The sequence below is a fragment of the Cyclopterus lumpus genome, chromosome 5 (assembly GCF_009769545.1).
Source record: "Cyclopterus lumpus isolate fCycLum1 chromosome 5, fCycLum1.pri, whole genome shotgun sequence".
Lineage (NCBI taxonomy): Eukaryota > Metazoa > Chordata > Actinopteri > Perciformes > Cyclopteridae > Cyclopterus > Cyclopterus lumpus.
The window spans coordinates 23,311,911-23,329,928 of NC_046970.1; the positions used below are offsets into that span (position 1 = coordinate 23,311,911).

Consider the following 18,018-nt stretch of genomic DNA (forward strand, 5'->3'; position numbering starts at 1 on the left):
GAACCACCTGGAAGGAAACAATGACGGCGTGTATTTAATGTCCACAAAGTGACGGGGGATTTAAATGGAAATGAGGTTACAGCTAAAACTTAAAACATAACCGCCGTGCCTCTTTCTCTCAAAGGTTTTCCCCCAAATAACAAAAGGTGCACGTATGTCCAAAGTCTTTATGACCCTCGTCTCTCTGGTCAATAGAATAAACATAAAAGGGCCTACATTGAAATAATGACCTTATAAACTAAGTGGAAAATAAGTTGGCAGAAGTCATATAGAGTTGGGACCAGAGAGAGAGAGAGAGAGAGAGAGAGAGAGAGAGAGAGAGAGAGAGAGAGAGAGAGAGAGAGAGAGAGAGAGAGAGAGAGAGAGAGAGAGAGAGAGAGAGAGAGAGAGAGAGAGAGAGAGAGAGAGAGAGAGAGAGAGAGAGAGAGAGAGAGAGAGAGAGAGAGAGAGAGAGAGAGAGAGAGAGAGAGAGAGAGAGAGAGAGAGAGAGAGAGAGAGAGAGAGAGAGAGAGAGAGAGAGAGAGAGAGAGAGAGAGAGAGAGAGAGAGAGAGAGAGAGAGAGAGAGAGAGAGAGAGAGAGAGAGAGAGAGAGAGAGAGAGAGAGAGAGAGAGAGAGAGAGAGAGAGAGAAGGAAACACAGGAGGACGAGGAGAGGGGAAAGTGTGCCAGCTCCCCTCGGAGGCCAGTGAGGTGCCGGCGGGGTTGAGGATGCTCATCACGCCGGACTGGGACTCTGCTCTCACGGCGTTCCCACACTCGGTCCCCTGGCGGAGCTCCACAATGGGGCATGTGCCTTGTTAAATGCTAATTCGTCGCCACACCAGCAGCTCCCAGCTCTCCCTCGAGGGCGACGTTTGTTGTCGAGACACTCCTCAATTAGGAGACGAGAGGGAATAAACACCAATATTATGACTGGGAATGTAACAACCAGTCAAATGGACATGTATTTATAGGGTGCAGATTTTCAGAGCTTTCAACTGCATATATATATATATATATATATATTGTTTTTTAAACTTTTAATACATGGTTTAAAACACATTGTGATGTAGTTGTAAGCAGCTAAAAGGACATTTTGAAGTGTTTATATTGTACAGTATTTATCCAATATTATAACATGTGTCCTATATTTGCGATGATTTATCATACAGCATTATCATCCATTATCTGTTTTGACACACGCCTCAATGAATTATAGTTAGTAAACACTTACATCTGCTGTATCGTGTCACTTATTAATATACTGTGTAGAAATGCTAAACAAGGAGGGTTAAAGTTGTTTTATCTTCTTTATTCAAAAGTTTGAGGCTGTGTATTTTTGGATTAAAACGCATTTAGCACATTTTTTTAACGATACCTTTTTTTTTTTAGAAAAACAGACAAATACTGTAATTAGACAGTATAGATTTTAATAAAAATAAAAATCGAATTTCTTTCGACAAACAACAACAAAAATGTCTTAAGTGGGTTATTTTATTGCGAATATTTAAACATATGATCAAACTACATATACTATGAAGTCTAGCGAGTTAAAATATATATATATATATATATATATATATATATATATATATATATATATATATATATATATAAAATGTAGTGTTGAAGAAGTGCTCCCCCGCTCACAGACGTCTTTGTGCCTCTCTTTTGTCCCTCCCTCTGTGAGTGAGTTTTCTCTGCTTTCCCACACTCGCTCCATTCAGCGCCCTCAGGAACAAAAGAAGTGTGTCTGGTTGCACATCACATTAATTATGGAGTCAGTTTACGAGTTTTGTCTCACTGCCTCCGAATGGGAATTCCTGTCATCTCGGCTCGTCATTACCAGGCTTTTGTAAAACGTCTCTCAGGAATGCAGACATGCTGAGGATTAATGGACATTCAAAAGGCCCTTTTTTATTTCTTCTTTCTTTTTTTTTTTACGATCAAACCGTTCCTCCTGCATTCCCGACTGTTTATGTTGACGGGATGGATGAAAGGCCTGAATTGATCAGTTAGCTAGTTAGGCTGCAATGAGACTTTACATTTTGAAGTTCATTTTTAATAGCCTGCAATCAAAATATATTTAAAACGTGATCAAAGGCTTTTTTTTAAAGCCCCACTGCATCCAAAAGGGTGTCACTTTAAGTTTACTTTGACTACCACCTCAACTGCAGAGTCTGTAACATCCATATTTTATTATTATCCTCTTCAGTATTAGAGCTTTCTGCTTGTTTTCTTTTCCGTCTTTGAGAACTTCTATTTTTGTTATGTCTTAGATACTGGTAGGTTTCATACATTGTCTTTATATTAAACAGAAATAAATGCGAGGTCAGTTGTAAATTTAAGACAACATGTAATTCTCCCACGTGTGTGATGGGTTGATGAGCGTGTGCTCAGTCAAAGTCATTGATCCCAGCATCAGGCAGCAGATCTGCTCTCTACAGGGTCACCACTTTCCCAGATTCACACAGAGCTCTGAGAGTCTCCCTCCATCACCCCCCCAGTCCTCCACCTGCTCCCCTGAGATCTAACCATTGTCCCCACGGGCAATAAAACCATTCAGCGTGCTGCAGCCCTCTTTGTCTCACCAAGCTCTCTGATTGGCTGAGACTGTGGGAAACACCAACTAGACCAAGACCCACACATTCATATGGAGATGTGGGACTATAAATAGGAGGGATGGAGCCAGCAGAGATCAGATTCTCTCTACAGAGACCTCTACAGCACAGAGATCCAGACATGGCTCCTACAATCACTGCAGCAATGACCAATTCTCAGGAGCATCTGACTCTGACCCACAAGGTAAATTAAAGATTCGAGAAGATGTAAATGTTGTTGATGAGAAGCTGTCCTTCTTCATGCTAACTCTATAGTCCAGAATAAGTGTATTAATGACCTTGTTCCTCTTTCTCCAGATCAGAAAGCCTCTGGTGGAGAAGTTACGCAGAGAGAGAATCAACAGCAGCATTGAGCAGCTCAAGTCTCTCCTGGATCCAGAGTTCCTCAAACAGCAGCCAGACTCCAAGCTGGAGAAAGCAGACATCCTGGAGATGACCGTTTGTGTCCTGAGACGACTGCAGCAGCAGAATCAAGCTGTGGACTCTGCAGCTGTTGGTCAGGGCTACTCCAGATGTGTCCAAGAGGTGACACACTTCCTGTCCAAGGAGCAGGGGAAGACACAGTCCAAGAGAAGACTGATGAACCACTTCAACAAGCTGCAGTCTTCCTCTGATAAGAGCCTGAGAGAGGCTGACTTCTCTCCTCTGAGCTCCACAGTCCAGACCAGCATCAGCAAAGAGAAGAGTCCAGTCAACAGCGCCCTCTGGAGGCCATGGTAGATCCAAGGACTTTTATAACCTCGTCCTGGTTCTTGTGGTCGTCTCAGATGGAAGAGTTATTTGCATATGTTACTGTAACGTGTATAACTTGTGTTACCTTTTGTAAAGGTCACATTCTGTGTTTCTGTGATATTTGCAGTTCTGGTCCCACTTTGTTTGTCAAAGGAAATCAGTTATTCATCTTTTACTCTGTGAAGTAAACCGTACCGCTCCCCAAGGGAATGCCTTTATGTTGTCAGCTACAGTGACAATGATGTATGTACTTTTACTCCCTTTAGGAGACGCAGTTGATCATGTCGAACATGTTTCAGATTTACATGTGGTGTTCACATATTCTGTTTTATTGAAATGTCCTTTCTGACGTTTCTTTAAACATCTCAACTGTCTGCTTTTCTCGCAGACCCATTTAGCATTTTCATAAAGACAAATGTGCTGTATTTATAACTCTGTGAGTGACGGCACTCACACCTTCAACGAAGGACTTGTTGTTTTGGAAAATGTATCAACGTGAATGTATCCCTTCAAGCCAAGTGATGCGCAATAAAACAATCACGAAAACAAAACAAATACAACGTTGTTTTCTCTTTCTTTTTACCACATTTATGTAAATCACTGAACTTAAAGAACCTTAATCTGCTGCATGTTTTTCAAATGTATTTTGAAACAGAAGATCACATGGAGAGCGGTCACACAGGTTTTGGTCAGTGATGCGGGAGGTTTGGTCTTCACGTCTCGAATAGATGTCACAACCGTCCGATGGACAATGAGCCAGAAAAGGTCACGTCAGCATATTGTGTCTCAGTGACACGGGTTGAACTCTTTTATGGGGGATGAACGCCGTTCCTCTAAACAAATGGTAGAAAAGGGACAAGTCAGCCTCCCAGAGGAGATAAACTGGGCTGAGATCTGGTGAATGCATGAGGTCATAGTACAGCATCATCATCATCATCATCACTCATCATTTACTGATCCGTCTTTGCACCATATTGTTCAGGTTTTCCCCTTTAAGGTTTTCCCTTAAGTAAAAGTAGCACAGTGTAAAAATACTGACAAATATATAATATGTAAGTCAAAGGTCCTGCATTCAAGTAAAAGTACAAAAGTACCATCGTGAAAATATACTTAGAGTATAAAAAGTAAAAGTCCTCATCATTCAGAATTGGCCTTTTCAGAATAATATATTATTCTAATTAGTGATGCAATAATGTTAATGATGCAGCTGGTGAATGTGGAGCTCATCTTAAATACCTCATCTACTGCTGGGTGACTTTATAATATACTATTAATAATACATTATGTATTAGTCGATTACATTTTTTGTGTTTATAATAAAAACCTGCTAAGTAAATCAAGCTGTTTAATAAACGAATCCGAGAGAAAAGGACATGATTTGCCCTCTGAGATATAAGTTTAGCAGAAAACGGAAATAGTTAAAAGTACAAGTACCTCAAACGTGTACTGAAGTACAGTACTTGAGTAAATGTACTCGGCCTGTCATGGAGCAAAACAACGCTGCTGTTCATGGTGTTTAAAACACATTTGTTCCACTTAAGAACTTAAACAAACAACCTTAAAAATTTAATTATCTACAGAATACGAATATGAATGTCAGAGTTTTAATGAAATATTCCTCCGCCATTGATTTCAATGAGGTGACAGGAAGAAAACGTACAATTTCTTACATATTTATTTTCTCCAAGTCGGCAAAAGCAACAAAACAAATTTCAATCCACTTTGGATGAATACAAATAAAAACAAAAATATGCATACATGGCATACACAAAACAATAACAAATCCCCTTTCAGAAGAAAGGATGGTGTTTTCGGATATATATACGGTTCAATATGCCTTGAAACAAGGCAGTAAGGCACTGTAGCAACATAAGCCTATACAGTATTTCTCTCAGGAAGAATAGGTTCAGTTTATCAGTATAGACTTTAAAGATTAAATTAAATCCTTTTAAAAACACCTCGGTCCTAACTAATTCCTGCATAGTTTAAAGACCCGATTTATCTTCTGTGGTCTTGTTCGAAACAAAAAACCACAACCACAAGAATAATAAATCCCATAAATAGCAGCACAACACATTCTACTTCTTCTTCTTCTTCTTCTTCTTCTTCTTCGCCTCTGGATCCGAGTGTTCGTCTTCCTTCCTCCGGCTTCTGCTGAAGCTCCAGTGAACCCACAGAGGTCCTGTGGATCTGCTCAGCCCAATGCAAAACAGGGCTTATTTCTCTGCAGCACTCAGAGATGCAACCAGAGTCAACGAACTGCAACTCCTTCTCTGCAGTTTCAAGTCCATTCCTTTGTTGTCTTTAAAAGCAAAGAGGAGCCAAGTCCTCCTCTTCGTCGGGAAACAGACGCAAGATGTCCCGTGAATATTTGGAGTAGCCGTTGTGCGACAGCAGGGCTTTCTTCAGCGTGAGCAGGGACTTGGTTTTCTCCAGGATGTCTGCGACGGGGATCCCGTCCTGCAGGTGTTCTCCGATCAGAGCCTTCAGCTTCTCCAGCGCGCTGCTGCACTTCCTCTCCAGCATGTGGAGTTTACACCTGAGAGAAGCAGAGTCATATCGTTTAGTGCTATGGAAGTTAATCTAAACTAAGCACGTGTTCACTTCAAGTTGTGAGTTTGAAGAGATGTAGCTTGGGCTTACCTAAAGAGCTGCTCCTTCACGCTGTCCTGGAGAGCGAGGTCTGCGTAGAGGGCCATGTCGAGGTTCGCTTGTGGTGGTGGGAAGTTCTGGTGTTGCTCGAGGAGGCTTTTCGGAGGGTCTGATGACATCGGGGTCTGCCCGCTCAGCATTTATGCCCCTTCAATACTGCTTTCCCAGCCAATCAGGGGGCTCCTCTCTCGGGACAATAGAGTGAATTTAATGGCTGTCACACAGAACAGGTGGGATGCTTTATCTTTACGCCATACATCCGTGAGGTCAGTGGGAAAATGTTTTTCCTGAGGTAGACACGGGAAAATGTAGATTTTGGTGATGCGTATAGGCCTGGATGCAAAAGATGACATAGCAAAGATTATGTATTTAATGACTCTCGTGTAGGGAAGTGAAATAACACATTGAATTGAAAAATATGAAGTATAAGTAAAGTATGAAAAGTGGAACTGTCGTGTTTATTATACATGACAAATTTATTTAAAACAAAATTTAATAATAGAAAACGCATTACACCCCAATATAACATCACTAAACACATTCTTTAAAACAAGAATGAGAGTAATAATGTTTGAAAAGTGATATTATCTGGTCGTGTCCCAGCAGTGAGTCACAGCGAAAGCAGATGGTTCGTGTGTGAAGTGGCTTTCGGCCTGAGAACCGTCCCGGGGCTTTGTGGGAGCAGACACACTTCCATTGTGCCTGCAGCTGAGCAGCCGGCATTCAGGAGTGTGGGAAGCCGTGTGTCGCCGCGGCTCCAAGCTCCAGAGAGAGAGGAGGGCGTGTGACCGGGGCACGTTCAGCCCCGCGCTGGGAGCTGTGGGAGCTCAGGGAACTGGGAAACCTGAGCTCCCCCGATTACACAGACAGCCGACACACACACACACACACACACACACACAGAGACAGATGGAGAGGAGATAAACAGGGTAAAGGTAAACCCACCTCAACATGAGTACAGCTTGCAGTCGTCTCAGTGTGCTCACAGACAAACAGCAAGACATTAGTTATTAAAAAAGGAAATCAAATCTAAAATATGAGGAGAAAGTAGGAAAAACAATACGTCATGTGATCATATTGTAAGAATGCTCCTGATTCGGCTCGATCTTATTGATCACGATTTGAAAAGGATCATAACGAGTCTATAGATTCTATAGGAATTACAACGATATCAACTCAAATACTTTTGTTCTTCTTCTTGTAATGCACTTTCCCGGTAGTTAAACGCTGGCCTGCACCACCCGACTGTACCATCAACTCTAAGATGAACCAATGTAAGATGCACCCTTCAGTGGGGGAAGTCTGTAGGAAGTTTATAGGAAGTTTATAGGAAGTTTGTAGGAAGTTTATAGGAAGTTTGTAGGAAGTCTGCAAACTGCGCACAGATAAATAAGTCCAATGAATTGTAACACAAAGTAAACCTTTTAGAAAAAAGGTGTGTGTGTGTGTGTGTGTGTGTGTGTGCGTGTGCGTGTGTGTGTGTGTGTGTGTGTGTGTGTGTGTGACACTTTCATGGACCTCTCTTTGTCTGTCTTCTGTATCGAAGAAGAACCAAATGAATGGATGAAACTCCGTGAGTTTTGGATTGATGCTTAATGGTTAACTCTCACTGAGATGGTGAATTAGAAATATAAATTGTGTTTGTCATCTAAACTGTGTCTTATCTAAATAACTCAATTAGGATCATTTATACATTATTAGTAGTAATTAGTTTTATTTGATGTGCTATAGTGTTATGACAGTTACCTGTCTCTCTTGTTATATAATAACCCCCAAAAAAGAAGGGGGGGGGGGGGCTGTGTGTGTGTGTGTGTGTGTGTGTGTGTGTGGGGGGGGGGGGGGGTCTTATTATAAGGTAAAAATGTATTGGAAGTTATTCAATATTATTAAAGGCTATAAGAAGAAAAACACCAGAAGAACATAAGATTTTCAGTTAGAAGTTTTTTTATTCAACAAAGAGCCTCATGAAGTATGAACGCTCCAACTAGAGGTGATGATTCATCACAACAACAACTTGTAGATTTCTACAAGACACAGTGTACTCAGAGAGAGTAAAGGAACAACTGTCTTTATAAAAGACAAACACATTTGAGAAGAGACTACAAACGCCTCATTGATATTATTTTCAAACAAAACCACGAATTTGCTTTAAATAAATAAAAGCAAAACAGTCAAAACGGACCTTGAAACAGATCGGCATGTTATTATCACAGTGTGATGAATGCAGGTTAATAACCGCTAAATTTCATTCATTTTCATTCAAGAAAACATTAGTCACCCCAAAATGGTGACATTGTGATATGAAGTGAATCTTTTACCAAAAAAGAATAAACAATTTGATCTAACAACAGATCAGTTTAAAGTAATCAGAGAGATAAAAGTCAGTTAGAACAAAACAACTAACGTTTCTGATCAAAATGATCAATAACAATAAAAAGATACTAATGGTATCTGTAGCTTTAACACTCCACCAGTACATAAGTACAGTGATGTATAATAATAATAATTGATGATGCAATCAGATTTGCTTCATGCAACATGCATGACCAGATGTTCTTTTTCTCAACTTGAAAGATAAAGTTGATGTTATTTCCTCAGGAAACAAAAAAACAACCTTCTGTACAAACAGAAGAACAAGTTCATAACATTTCAGAAGAATTCACTTTGACCAATGTGGTCATCTCAGTGTGTCTGGCAGTAGCTCCAGGCTGTAGGTGTCTACCACGGCCTCCAGAGGGCGCTGTTGACTGGACTCTTCTCTTTGCTGATGCTGGTCTGGACTGTGGAGCTCAGAGGAGAGAAGTCAGCCTCTCTCAGGCTCTTATCAGAGGAAGACTGCAGCTTGTTGAAGTGGTTCATCAGTCTTCTCTGCTGTTGATTCTGCTGCTGCAGTCGTCTCAGGACACAAACGGTCATCTCCAGGATGTCTGCTTTCTCCAGCTTGGAGTCTGGCTGCTGTTTGAGGAACTCTGGATCCAGGAGAGACTTGAGCTGCTCAATGCTGCTGTTGATTCTCTCTCTGCGTAACTTCTCCACCAGAGGCTTTCTGATCTGGAGAAAGAGGAACAAGGTCATTAATACACTTATTCTGGACTATAGAGTTAGCATGAAGAAGGACAGCTTCTCATCAACAACATTTACATCTTCTTGAATCTTTAATTTACCTTGTGGGTCAGAGTCAGATGCTCCTGAGAATTGGTCATTGCTGCAGTGATTGTAGGAGCCATGTCTGGATCTCTGTGCTGTAGAGGTCTCTGTAGAGAGAATCTGATCTCTGCTGGCTCCATCCCTCCTATTTATAGTCCCACATCTAGAAAGCCTCTGGTACATCTCCATATGAATGTGTGGGTCTTGGTCTAGTTGGTGTTTCCCACAGTCTCAGCCAATCAGAGAGCTTGGTTAGACAATGAGGGATGTGGAGCAGCAGCATGTTCGCTGTTAATGCCCGGGGGACAATGGTTAAATCTCCGGGGAACAGCTGGAGGACTGGAGCTGGGGGTGGGAGGGGGGTGGTGGAGGGAGACTCTCAGAGCTCTGTGTGAATCTGGGAAAGTGGTGACCCTGTAAAGAGCAGATCTGCTGCCTGATGCTGGGATCAATGACTTTGACTGAGCACACGCTCATCAACCCATCACACACTTCGGGGATCAATAATGAAGATATGTTACATTCCAATTTTTCTTAAAACAAACGTGCATATGTTTATGTTTCATATTACACAAATGTATCTAACTTAACACTTTCTAATGCATAAAGAAATTCTTGTTTCATTTTAACTGGGCGTTGTTTTTATGTTGCAGAATCTTCTATTGAGCTGGGCGTCGTACTAAACTTAGAGCAACTACATTTTTTGTAAATATGCTTTAACTTACATAGTTGTATGCAGCATAACAAGCAAGTTGATTTTTCTAATATTCATTTGAGCAAAAACCTCAAATGTATCCAGTTGACAATTTAATTTCTTTTGGGTTTCATGGAATTTTGCTGAACCAAAAATGCACAATTTTATAAGATATGATGTTAGAAACCAGTTTGATGCCCAACAATCATTTGACCAAACTCAACACACTCATCATCCTGCTGTCCGGATGCAGCAGAGTCTGGTGACACGTGCCTTGTCGTCGGTGTGAGTAACAAGTCAAGCTCAGTTTCCCACACTGACTCCCTGTATGGTCTGGTCAATGAACCTCAAAGGCACTTCTGTGACAGATGCTGGCTGTGTTGTTGTAGAAACAGAGCCTGACATCACCAACCATCTGGAGGGAAAGAAGCCCATTGGCTGTTTCTGACTGTGCACAATTGTGTTGATGAATCTGTCCTAAAGTATTATTAAAAAACGTAATCATGTCATATTTTCAATTTTGAATCATTGCCGTATACATTGCGAACCTCAGGTCATTATCATGCCGCATTATCGACTATTAACTGGATTAAAACTTCAGTTCTATACTTGTGAGTGTGAGAGGTTTTGGAGGTGGGGCAGCTGTTTCATGAAGTGTGCCAAATCCCTTTGGAGAATAACTTGGCTGCCGTGGGAGGGATGTTATTCACACTCAACCCCACACAGTTTTCCCACACTAGAAATAAATTGGCATGTGCCCCTTTCCAAATGGACCTCGAGGTTCTTGCGCACAAGCAGTGTGCGCAATCAAGCATAGAGGGTTTGGCCCCCTCAAAAAAAGAATTACCCATTAGAGTGAACAATGTGTAATTCATTGAATTAAAGCTAATTAAATTAGCACATATAATTAATTGAATTTAAATGAAACAATCTCATATGTGTGTACTGGGTCGAGGTCGGAACATCAAGACGGAACGTTTCATGTGTTTTGTTGTTCCCTCGGGTCATAATTAGTGTAACCGGAAGTGGATACCGGATAGATGATTCTAGAACATACCCGCCAAATTTAAAGCTTAATATTGCCAGAAGATGGACTTCAAAACTTTTTTGGGGACTACCTTAATGGTATATGGGAGGCTCTATATTAGAGCACCTGAGGAAATATTAAAAAGACGAGGCAACTGTAAGAAAGCGAAGAAATTCGGCCAACGGCTGTCACTTCAACGGCCAACTGCTGTCACTTCGACGGCCAACGGCTGTCACTTCGACGGCCAACGGCTGTCACTTCGACGGCCAACGGCTGTCACTTCGACGGCCAACGGCTGTCACTTCGACGGCCAACGGCTGTCACTTCGACGGCCAACGGCTGTCACTTCGACGGCCAACGGCTGTCACTTCGACGGCCAACGGCTGACATTGCTCAGGTGTTGCTAGCAGGAAGCCTCCTCCATCTCTAGAGGACCGGATCCTCCGCTCTCCATCGGGACTCCTACCAACCAATCCTGGGGATTGGTGGACTGACAACCCAAAGCAAGTAGCTACTGTAACGTTTACCCGATCCATTTCGTTAATTTTTACACACAAAGCGGAATAACAGAGATGGGTTTTACATTTCAAAACGGTTCCAACCATCAAATGTTAGCTAATTAACGTTAATGGATTAAGAACAAAAAAAAAATCAGGATGCCAATATGAACTAGTTAGTTAGGCTAAAAAATAATAATTACAAAATCAACACCAAAAGATGGTCTTTTAAACGTTTGCGACCAGAAGACGAAGAAACATAAGAGGTCGATGCAAATGTAAAAAAAGTGAAGAATCTTTAGCTACCTCTAACGTTACCGTTAACCCCTCAACGGCTAACGGTCATAACGTTGTTTAACAAAGCTCCGCCATCCCCAAAACAAGTTGTGACTCCTCTATCACCATACTGATGTTTTTTTTGTTCTTCTTTTCTTCTCTCGGACAGACTTCAAAACAATTCTCGGAAGTCTGTCTAAAACGTTACCCTTTCAGTTTAAGCTATACCAAAAAGCAAAAGAACTAAAATGTGTTAACTAACGTTAGCTAAATCTCAAAAGCGTTTCAACCATTAGCGTTAGCTCGTGGATTTAACGGACTTTTTCACTGGACGTTGATGAACCAAACTGAGGACCAGGTGTAGCGACAGTGGCCCGAAGGATACGACCCTGAGACGGTTTACCACCGACACGCGTCCCTTCCAGTTTTAGTGGTGACTAACGGTTTTGTTTTCTATGTTGGTGCTTAATGTAACGTTAGCTTAGTGGTCCGTGTTACCTTATTTAGTACCTAGCTAACAGTAGTTCTGGTGGGCAATTAACGCTAGTTAGCTAACGTTAGCTAATGGCCTACTGGTCTTAAAATAGCCTGTTGGCATGCAACTGTGTGCAGTAGGTTAGTTTTCTGTTTCTGTGTAATGTTCAAAGCTCGAGTGATTCTGTGTAATATGGCGTTAGATACGTGTAATAAACCCAATTCTTAAGTTAACTCGAGGCTCCATAGTGAAATCGACCGAAACGTGTTATAATACTAATACTAAAAGTATCGGCTTGAGCTAGATTAGATTCATGAATTTGATAAAGAGTGGTAATGCCAATTAAAATGAGAGGAACCGTTGGAAACAATGGCGTAATTCCCACCAGAGTCCCATTTTATTTATTTTTTTAGATCCAGGGTCTCTTCTAGTCTCCGTCCCTTCAGGGCAAAGGTCTGGATCTGTTGTCCCTCAGGGCTCTGTGAGTGAGCTTCCTCTGGTTTCCCACACTCTGTCCTTTGACTGAGGAACAATAGAAGTGTGTCTCATTACGCATCTCATGAGACACAATGTCTGACGTCTCTAAAGAGGGAGATGCTTCACTTTAAAGCTTTTACATTTAATCACCTGAAATTCAAAATTACACCAAAATAAAGTAAATTCCCTCTTTTGGTTTGATGAAATGACTTACTCCATATCGAGTGATGTATCATTTATAATCCCTCTTTATGAATAATTATAATTTAACCACATTCCTATACGTAGTTTAATCATAATCAGGAATGTTGCTGTTGACATCTTGATTTATCATTCAAAGATATGATCAATGATGGAGAGATCTATCAGTTATGATGACATTAATAAAGAAATCACATGAGAAGATATAGTTTTCAGTTAGAAGTGTTTGTTTATTCAACGAGTCACAAAGAGCCTCATGAAGTATGAACGCTCCAACTAGAGGTGATGATTCATCACAACAACAACTTGTAGATTTCTACAAGACACAGTGTACTCAGAGAGAGTAAAGGAACAACTGTCTTTATAAAAGACAAACCATCGACAATATTAGAGGACACGGTACTCACTGTCGTTAAACAATACTTTTACAAATGGACTTAAACATTTTCACTTGGTGAACAATACAAATAGTTCAAAGAGACCTCACAACAGGTCACATTCTTCTTAGTAAACAATGAATTCAATTGAATCCCAAAATGTAAAATTCTCTTTGTCACTGGAGAACTGTGACAGTGTGACGTTAAACAAACCCTTTACAATAAAAGGATAAACATATTGATCTTAAAACAGATCATTTATCAATAATCACATTATGTGATGGAAAATCTATTATGACAAAATGTCCATAAAAAGGACAATTAATATTTTGGATAAAAATCATCAATGATATTCAAGAGGTAACAAATATCACCATTTCATAATATTGTACCAACACATGATACTCTGCAAAAAATAAAATATCACAGCAAAATTGTGACATTAATTCAACATTTCAGAGTAAAGAAAGGATAAACATTTGGATCTAACAACAGATCAGTTTGGAGTAATCAGAGAGATTAAAGTCCTTTAACATGTGTCAAAAAGAAGAGTTACGGTTTCTGATCAAAATGATCAATAACAATAAAAAGATACTAATGGTATCTGTAGCTTTAACACTCCACCAGTACATAAGTACAGTGATGTATAGTAATAATTGATGATGCAATCAGATTTGCTTCATGCAACATGCATGACCAGATGTTCTTTTTCTCAATTTGAAAGATAAAGTTGATGTTATTTCCTCAGGAAACAAAAAAACAACCTTCTGCACAAACAGAAGAACAAGTTCATATCATTTCAGAATAATTCACTTTGACCAATGTGGTCATCTCAGTGTGTCTGGTAGTAGCTCCAGGCTGTAGGTGTCTACCATGGCCTCCAGAGGGCGCTGTTGACTGGACTCTTCTCTTTGCTGATGCTGGTCTGGACTGTGGAGCTCAGAGGAGAGAAGTCAGCCTCTCTCAGGCTCTTATCAGAGGAAGACTGCAGCTTGTTGAAGTGGTCCATCAGTCTTAACTTGGACTGTGTCTTCCCCTGCTCCTTGGACAGGAAGTGTGTCACCTCTTGGACACATCTGGAGTAGCCCTGACCAACAGCTGCAGAGTCCACAGCTTGATTCTGCTGCTGCAGTCGTCTCAGGACACAAACGGTCATCTCCAGGATGTCTGCTTTCTCCAGCTTGGAGTCTGGCTGCTGTTTGAGGAACTCTGGATCCAGGAGAGACTTGAGCTGCTCAATGCTGCTGTTGATTCTCTCTCTGCGTAACTTCTCCACCAGAGGCTTTCTGATCTGGAGAAAGAGGAACAAGGTCATTAATACACTTCATCTGGACTATAGAGTTAGCATGAAGAAGGACAGCTTCTCATCAACAACATTTACATCTTCTCGAATCTTTAATTTACCTTGTGGGTCAGAGTCAGATGCTCCTGAGAATTGGTCATTGCTGCAGTGATTGTAGGAGCCATGTCTGGATCTCTGTGCTGTAGAGGTCTCTGTAGAGAGAATCTGATCTCTGCTGGCTCCATCCCTCCTATTTATAGTCCCACATCTCCATATGAATGTGTGGGTCTTGGTGTGGTTGGTGTTTCCCACAGTCTCAGCCAATCAGAGAGCTTGGTGAGACAAAGAGGGCTGCAGCACACTTATCGCTCTTAATTCCTGGGGGACAATGGTTAGATCTCAGGGGAGCAGGTGGAGGACTGGGGGGGTGATGGAGGGAGACTCTCAGAGCTCTGTGTGAATCTGGGAAAGTGGTGACCCTGTAGAGAGCAGATCTGCTGCCTGATGCTGGGATCAATGACTTTGACTGAGCACACGCTCATCAACCCATCACAGGGAAAAGGAATTAGTGTCCCATCAATAAAATATGGTTTACATTCATGTGTTAAAGAAATATGAAAAATAATTTGATATTTGTTGTCTTGTGATTTTTATTGAATGAAAAGTTAAAACATGTGAAATCAATATTATGGGTTAATTCATTCAGATTTTTTTTTTTATATGTATACTTGAACATTCAGTCTTGATTGATGCTTCTCCAGAAATGCACCATTTTGTAATTGTTTCATATGTCCGTCACCAGTTTGATGCCCATTCCTGATACTTGAAACCAGCTCAACACTCATCATCCTGCTGTCCGGATGCAGCAGAGTCTGGTGACACGTGCCTTGTCGTCGCTGTGAGTAACAAGTCGAGCTCAGTTTCCCACACTGACTCCCTGTATGGTCAGGTCAATGAACCACAAAGGCACTTCTGTGACAGATGCTGGCTGTGTTGTCATAGAAACGGAGCCTGACGTCACCAACCATCTGGAGGGAAAGAAGCCCATTGGCTGTTTCTGACTCTTTGAAAAGTTTGACTTTTTGATTAAATTATATTTATCATATAGTAGCAACAAAAACCTGAATCATATCTTACTTTCAGGGTCCAATCATATTCATACATTCTGGACCTCATCGTAATCGTGCCTCATTATTGACCAATAGCTGGATCAAACCTCCAGCTCTCCACATGAAGGTGGGAGGCTTCAGGAGCAGCTGTTTCCTGAAGTGTGCCAAATCTCTTTAGAGAATTCCTCGGCTGCTGGTGGGATGAATGTCATTCACACTCCAGTCTTTCCTCCAGAGCTTTCCCACACTCCGTCTATTAGCAGTAAATAGGCATGTGCTCCTCCTAATAATGGATCCTTTAAACACAGTGTGTGACGTTAAGGAATGAGGGGGGGGGGGGGGGGGGGGGGACTTTCAGTGCTCTGTGAATCTGGGAAAGTGGTGACCCTGTAGAGAGCAGATCTGCTGCCTGATGCTGGGATCAATGACTTTGACTGAGCACACGCTCATCAACCCATCACACACTTGGGAGACTGGCATTTAATTGCCTCTTAGTTAAAAAGTACTGAATAAATTGCATATAACTAATTGTATCAATCAGTGCAAGTACTTTTGATTCGTCTATAAATGCTTTGATTCAGCCGTAATTGAAAAATCTAGCAATGTGCCATTAATTTATTCTTCATTTCTTCATGATAATTTAAAAATGTTTCACTTCCTAAAATTCAATGCCTTTCTTCGGGTGCTGTATCACTGAAGACAATTTCTTTAGTGATTTACAAACAGTTTAATTCCCATATTAATATTTTAAAAATCGTAAGAACAACAACTTGTTTTCTGTCCAGATGTTTCACAGCCTTCTGACTTGTGTCTTGTCGTCACTGTGGGTGGAAAGTTGGTCTCAGTTTCCCACACTGACTCTTTGAATGCTGCATCAATGAACAACAAAAGGGCGTTGAATGGAGCCTTTGAGACTGATCCTGGACCTGTGTTGTAGTACAAACAGCCGGATGTCACCAACCATCTGGAGGGAAAGAACACCATTGGCTGAATCTGGCAATCTGAAAAGTTGGACATTGTGAGGAAGATTTCATGAAATCAGATCTGCTAAATGTATTTGTTAAATTTATTTAGTAAACATTAAGAGCTTTTCATCATCCAGTCAATATTTGGTATGTTTTTTAATCATCAAGGTTATAAACATGTCCTCTCTGTAGATGAGGGCAGGAGTTTGAAGCAGCTGTTTCCTGAAGTGTGCCGAATCCCTTTGGAGAATAATCTGGTGCTGGTGGTGCTGAGGATCATAATCATGCTAAACTCTGATCCCCAGAGTTTTCCCACTCTGTATTAACATAATAATAATAATAATGCATTTAATTTATATAGCGCTTTTCGTGATACTCAAAGACACTTGAATTAAGCCGGTTCCTGAAATCCACACAATGTTTTAGTTTTCTTTTTTTAACACATGTTGTCCAATAGATTGTTTCTTTTAATGCGTCTTCATTTCGATTTTATTATACAACTAAATTATACATTTAATTTAAATCTATCTCAAGTCAAAATTGGCTGTGTTTGAAAGCAGCGCTAAATTCACATAATTTTAATGTTCTGAAAAGCCTAATTATATTATTATTTTAAAACAATATGTTGAGGACATCATTTGATAGCTGTGGTTATATTATGTCATTAAAACGTTGACCTGTGTGCTTTAGATCCTGAACAATGTTCTCTTTACTAGTGTCCTCTTTTCAACTGCTAAATATCGTAAGTTGCTACACCCAAAATATTTTAGAAATGAAACAAACCGAATACTCTATATTTTACCTTCCTATTGACAATCTAGTTTTACAATAATTTTAACTGTCAGAAACTCATAGAACAGCTCTGTAAGTAAGTTGAATATATGAATTATAACAGATTAGGAATTTTGCATTTTTAAGATCCAGGGTCTCTTCTAGTCTCGTCCCTTCAGGGCAAAGGTCTGGATCTGTTGTCCCTCAGGGCTCTGTGAGTGAGCTTCCTCTGGTTTCCCACACTCTGTCCTTTGACTGAGGAACAATAGAAGTGTGTCTCATTACGCATCTCATGAGACACAATGTCTGACGTCTCTAAAGAGGGAGATGCTTCACTTTAAAGCTTTTACATTTAAACAACTACAATTCTAAATTACACCAAAATAAAGTAAATTCCCTCTTTTGGTTTGATGAAATGACTTACTCCATATCGAGTGATGTATCATTTATAATCCCTCTTTATGAATAATTATAATCTAACCACATTCCTATACGTAGTTTAATCATAATCAGGAATGTTGCTGTTGACATCTTGATTTATCATTCAAAGATATGATCAATGATGGAGAGATCTATCAGTTATGATGACATTAAAGAAATCACATGAGAAGATATAGTTTTCAGTTAGAAGTGTTTGTTTATTCAACGAGTCACAAAGAGCCTCATGAAGTATGAACGCTCCAACTAGAGGTGATGATTCATCACAACAACAACTTGTAGATTTCTACAAGACACA

At 40.5% G+C, this 18,018-nt stretch overlaps 3 protein-coding genes across 3 annotated transcripts; 1 reads left to right on the forward strand and 2 right to left on the reverse strand.

Moving 5' to 3' along the window:
- Window positions 1–2,661: 2,661 nt before the first annotated feature.
- Window positions 2,662–3,320, forward strand: LOC117731162 (transcription factor HES-5-like). The gene is made up of 2 exons (XM_034533329.1): window positions 2,662–2,784; window positions 2,898–3,320. Exons 1-2 carry the CDS (start codon window positions 2,662–2,664, stop codon window positions 3,318–3,320), a joined length of 546 nt encoding a protein of 181 aa, XP_034389220.1.
- Window positions 3,321–8,702: 5,382 nt separating this feature from the next.
- On the reverse strand, window positions 8,703–9,271 carry LOC117731287 (transcription factor HES-5-like). Its single transcript, XM_034533535.1, has 2 exons — window positions 9,149–9,271; window positions 8,703–9,035 (listed from the first exon to the last, which is right to left on the reverse strand). The coding sequence occupies exons 1-2, from the start codon at window positions 9,269–9,271 to the stop codon at window positions 8,703–8,705; spliced, it is 456 nt and encodes a 151-aa protein (XP_034389426.1).
- Window positions 9,272–14,023: 4,752 nt separating this feature from the next.
- LOC117731048 (transcription factor HES-5-like) lies at window positions 14,024–14,682 on the reverse strand. Its single transcript, XM_034533178.1, has 2 exons — window positions 14,560–14,682; window positions 14,024–14,446 (listed from the first exon to the last, which is right to left on the reverse strand). Exons 1-2 carry the CDS (start codon window positions 14,680–14,682, stop codon window positions 14,024–14,026), a joined length of 546 nt encoding a protein of 181 aa, XP_034389069.1.
- Between the last annotated feature and the right edge of the window lie 3,336 nt (window positions 14,683–18,018).

Coding starts and splice junctions, on each gene's coding strand:
- LOC117731048 (XM_034533178.1), bottom strand. CDS start 14,682: ATGGAGCCAGCAGAGATCAGATTCTCTCTACAGAGACCTCTACAGCAC. Junction 14,447..14,559: donor ATCTGACTCTGACCCACAAG/GTAAATTAAAGA, acceptor CTCTTTCTCCAG/ATCAGAAAGCCTCTGGTGGA.
- LOC117731287 (XM_034533535.1), bottom strand. CDS start 9,271: ATGGAGCCAGCAGAGATCAGATTCTCTCTACAGAGACCTCTACAGCAC. Junction 9,036..9,148: donor ATCTGACTCTGACCCACAAG/GTAAATTAAAGA, acceptor CTCTTTCTCCAG/ATCAGAAAGCCTCTGGTGGA.
- LOC117731162 (XM_034533329.1), top strand. CDS start 2,662: ATGGAGCCAGCAGAGATCAGATTCTCTCTACAGAGACCTCTACAGCAC. Junction 2,785..2,897: donor ATCTGACTCTGACCCACAAG/GTAAATTAAAGA, acceptor CTCTTTCTCCAG/ATCAGAAAGCCTCTGGTGGA.